Genomic DNA, 3,526 nt, shown 5'->3' with positions numbered 1-3,526 from the left:
GTGGATAGGAAATTGAGAATGTTTCATTGGGAGATGCTCTAAGAAAACGTTTCACAATTAACAAAAATTTCTAAAGGAACCGTGAAATAAAACCACGGCAAAACCACCTCGTCACATTCATCGAAACAATGGGCCCAAAAGTTGCCCCAACTAATCCCAAAAACGCGGGTCCAAACAATAATGCGAGGATGCGGTTTTTTTCTTAGTTTTTGTTAACGGTTTGTTTGGCTAAGAACAAGTTTTCATTTAAAAAAGAAAGAAAGGTTTGTCTGGTTAACAAGTTTTCATTTTAAAAAAAGAAAAGAAAATGAGCAGAAGGATGATGTATCATATCCAGTGCCATGGGCCCATGCATTTATTACATGCAAGCCAAATTGTACTATCTACTATGGAATCGAAGTACGGAACTACGAAGCTATGACCCATTGGATCATAAATGTGTGCTTTCTTTAAACCATTTTCCATCTTTTGAAGCGTGCGTTGCTTCACAATTCACATGCATCCGTCAAGATGTTTCCTTAAAAGAGTCTGTCAATCTTTATGCCTAACTTTATATCCCTACCCTCTCTGGAGAAATGACAAAAACTATATGCCAATCTTACAAGTTACGACATGACAATACCATTTTTTCATCAGTAGTATACGGACGATACCATTACTTTTTTGTTTCAATGCGTCTAACCACTAATCAGAACCCTGCTTCGATTATCTCTATAGTGATAAACATACAATATGTACTCACCATAACTTAAATATTCAAGTTATCACCTCATAGCTTCACACCATTACAACCAGAGAATGAGAGAGAGAGCGAGAGATACAATGGAAGACATCATGAATGGGAAATGGAAAGATGCTCTCACGGATTGGAAATCTATGGCTTCTATGTATGCATCACTTACATTACTAAGAGGTGCTGTTAGAGATTTAGTACCTCCTGAAGTATATCAACTTGCAAAATCTTCATACTCTTACTTCTTCTCTAAAGTTCAACCCAAGTTATTTACAATACATATTCAACAATATGAAAAGGATTGTCATAACACCATTTTCGAAGCAGTTGAATGTTATCTTAGTACCAAGTGTTATGCATCTTCTTCTGATTTGCTGAGACTATCAAAAATCAAGAATGCAAAGAACCACAGTTACACCATGGTTCCAAAGCAAGTAATCCAAGATAACTTCAATGGAATCCAGTTCACTTGGGTTTTGTTAGAGAATGAGGATACCAAACAGTACAAAAATGCTAGAGGATATTATTTGGAGGTTTCTTTCGAAATCAAATATAAGGAGGTTGTGAATTCAGCTTATCTTCCTCATATAATCAAAGAAGCTGAACTTTTCAAATTCCACAACAGAGGGAAGAAACTATACACCAATCGGTACGGAGGTTGGTCACAGGTCTGTCTTTTCAGCCATCCTTCTACTTTTGATACACTTGCGCTTGACCCTTGTCTTAAAAAAGAGATTCAAGATGATTTAAAGAGATTTGTTAGCAGAAGTGAGTTTTATGCTAGAGTTGGAAAAGCATGGAAAAGAGGTTACCTTCTCTATGGTCCTCCTGGAACAGGAAAAACAAGTTTGATTGCTGCCATTGCTAATTACTTGGAATTTGATGTATATGACATGGAATTAACTTCTGTTAGTAGTAATGAGGTTTTAAGGGAGCTGTTAATAAACACTTCAAGCAAATCAATCATTGTGGTCGAAGATATTGATTGTTCGATACACATTGAGAATCGAGAAAAGAAAAACAAGCCCAGAAGGAACAGAGGTAACTCTGTGAGCTTGTCTGGTCTTTTGAACTTTGTTGATGGACTTTGGTCACCTTGTGCCGGAGAAAGGTTGATTATATTTACTACAAATCATAAGGAGAAACTCGATCCGGCTTTGCTGAGGTCAGGTCGAATGGACAAACATATTTTGCTTTCTTATTGTAACATGGAATCGTTTAAGGTTTTGGCCAAGAACTATCTCAAAGTTGAAGAACATGAGTTGATGAAAGAAGTTGAAGAACTGTTGGGCTTACTTGAGATTACACCAGCTGATGTTGCCGAGTGTTTCATGAGTTATGATGAAGATCCAGACATGGGTATGAGAAATGTGGTTGAACAGCTGAAGAAGAGATTGGATTCCAAGAACAAAAACAAGGAAAAGAAGACATCAGCATCTGATAATATCAAAGAAAAAGAAAAGGCCAAGAAGAAAAAAGAAAATATGAAGAAAGAAGAAGAGCATGAATCGGATTATTCTGATGAGTCTGATCAATCGAATAGCTCAGATGACTCGGATAGCTCTGACGAGTCAACTGGCTCAGATGATTCAGATGGTTATAAGACAGCTGAATCGGCTGAACCAGATGATAAATCAGATGGACTGCATTTTACCGATGAAACGATGATGGCGATAAATATGATGATGATATGAAATTGAAGCTGAACTATCAGGAAACTAAGTAGAGTATATAGTCCGAGTCTTGAAAATTCTAGTAGTTTTAAGTTTTTCTTATTCCAAGATCGTTTAGTTCCCGGTCCTTTTTATCAACAAATTAGCAAAAACTACGTAGGCAGCCATTGGATTTAGTGAGCCAATGCCTCCTAAGAAGATAACAATCTTGACTTGAGAGAATCTTGCATACGAGCCGAGAGGAAAAATTAGAGAAGAAAAGCTTGAGGGAAAATTTTCAAATTTTTTTTTGAGATATCGGTGATTGCTTTGAGTTGTCTTTGGGTACCAGCTCGCGGAAGGTGCTTCCTCGTTAATTTATCTTGGTCTAAGTAACACTGCGTCTATCTTTTGCGAAAACAGGTGAGGAGCACTGAAACCTTTGTAAAAATGCTTGTATGATGGATAATGGGTATGCCCTAATTATGATGAATGGTTTTGGTGTATCAATTTATTAAAGACTTCTTTTCTATTTCTTTCTTTTTTTCTTTCGATTTTCCATTAAAGTGTTCTGATATCACATGTAAGGATCTATTGTTGGAGAAAATGAGTTTTAATTAAAAAGATTTTATGGTCTTGGTATGGTTTGATATAATGATCTAAGAGCAACTGCAGTGGTGCGATCAAAACCAAAGATCAAAGATCAAAAAAAAGACCAAAATTTGGGTTTAGTCCGTGTTGTGACGCAACGGTACATGATTAAAATTTCATCAGGCGGACTTTAAAAGTCCGCCCCATTTTTTTTTTGTAAAATTTCATCAGGCGGACTTTAAAAGTCCGCCCCATTTTTTGTAAATTTCATCGGGCGGACTTTAAAAGTCCGCCCCATTAAAATTTCATCAGGCGGACTTTAAAAGTCCGCCCCATTCTTTGCAACTTTCATCAGGCTCATTCTTTTTTTTTTTTATTTAATTAAAATTTCATCGGGCGTAATTTAAATCTCCGCCCGTTAACAAGCATACTTTAAATTTACGCCCAGCAACAAGCGTACTTTAAATTTACGCCTGACTATATTAGAATTTGGGATTTGGTCGCGACCATATTTGGTCTGGAATTTGATCTTTGGTTGGGATTTGATCTT

At 36.6% G+C, this 3,526-nt stretch overlaps 1 protein-coding gene across 1 annotated transcript; it reads left to right on the top strand.

Moving 5' to 3' along the window:
• Positions 1 to 664: 664 nt before the first annotated feature.
• LOC113293259 (AAA-ATPase At3g50940-like) lies at positions 665 to 2,930 on the top strand. The gene has a single exon (XM_026541958.1). It carries the CDS (start codon positions 799 to 801, stop codon positions 2,425 to 2,427), a length of 1,629 nt encoding a protein of 542 aa, XP_026397743.1. The 5' UTR covers positions 665 to 798; the 3' UTR covers positions 2,428 to 2,930.
• The last annotated feature ends 596 nt before the right edge of the window (positions 2,931 to 3,526 follow it).

The sequence above is a fragment of the Papaver somniferum genome, chromosome 7 (assembly GCF_003573695.1).
Source record: "Papaver somniferum cultivar HN1 chromosome 7, ASM357369v1, whole genome shotgun sequence".
Classification (NCBI taxonomy): Eukaryota; Viridiplantae; Streptophyta; class Magnoliopsida; order Ranunculales; family Papaveraceae; genus Papaver; species Papaver somniferum.
The sequence above is the reverse complement of the archived record's forward strand: the minus strand, read 5'-3'. Positions and strand labels throughout refer to the sequence as shown.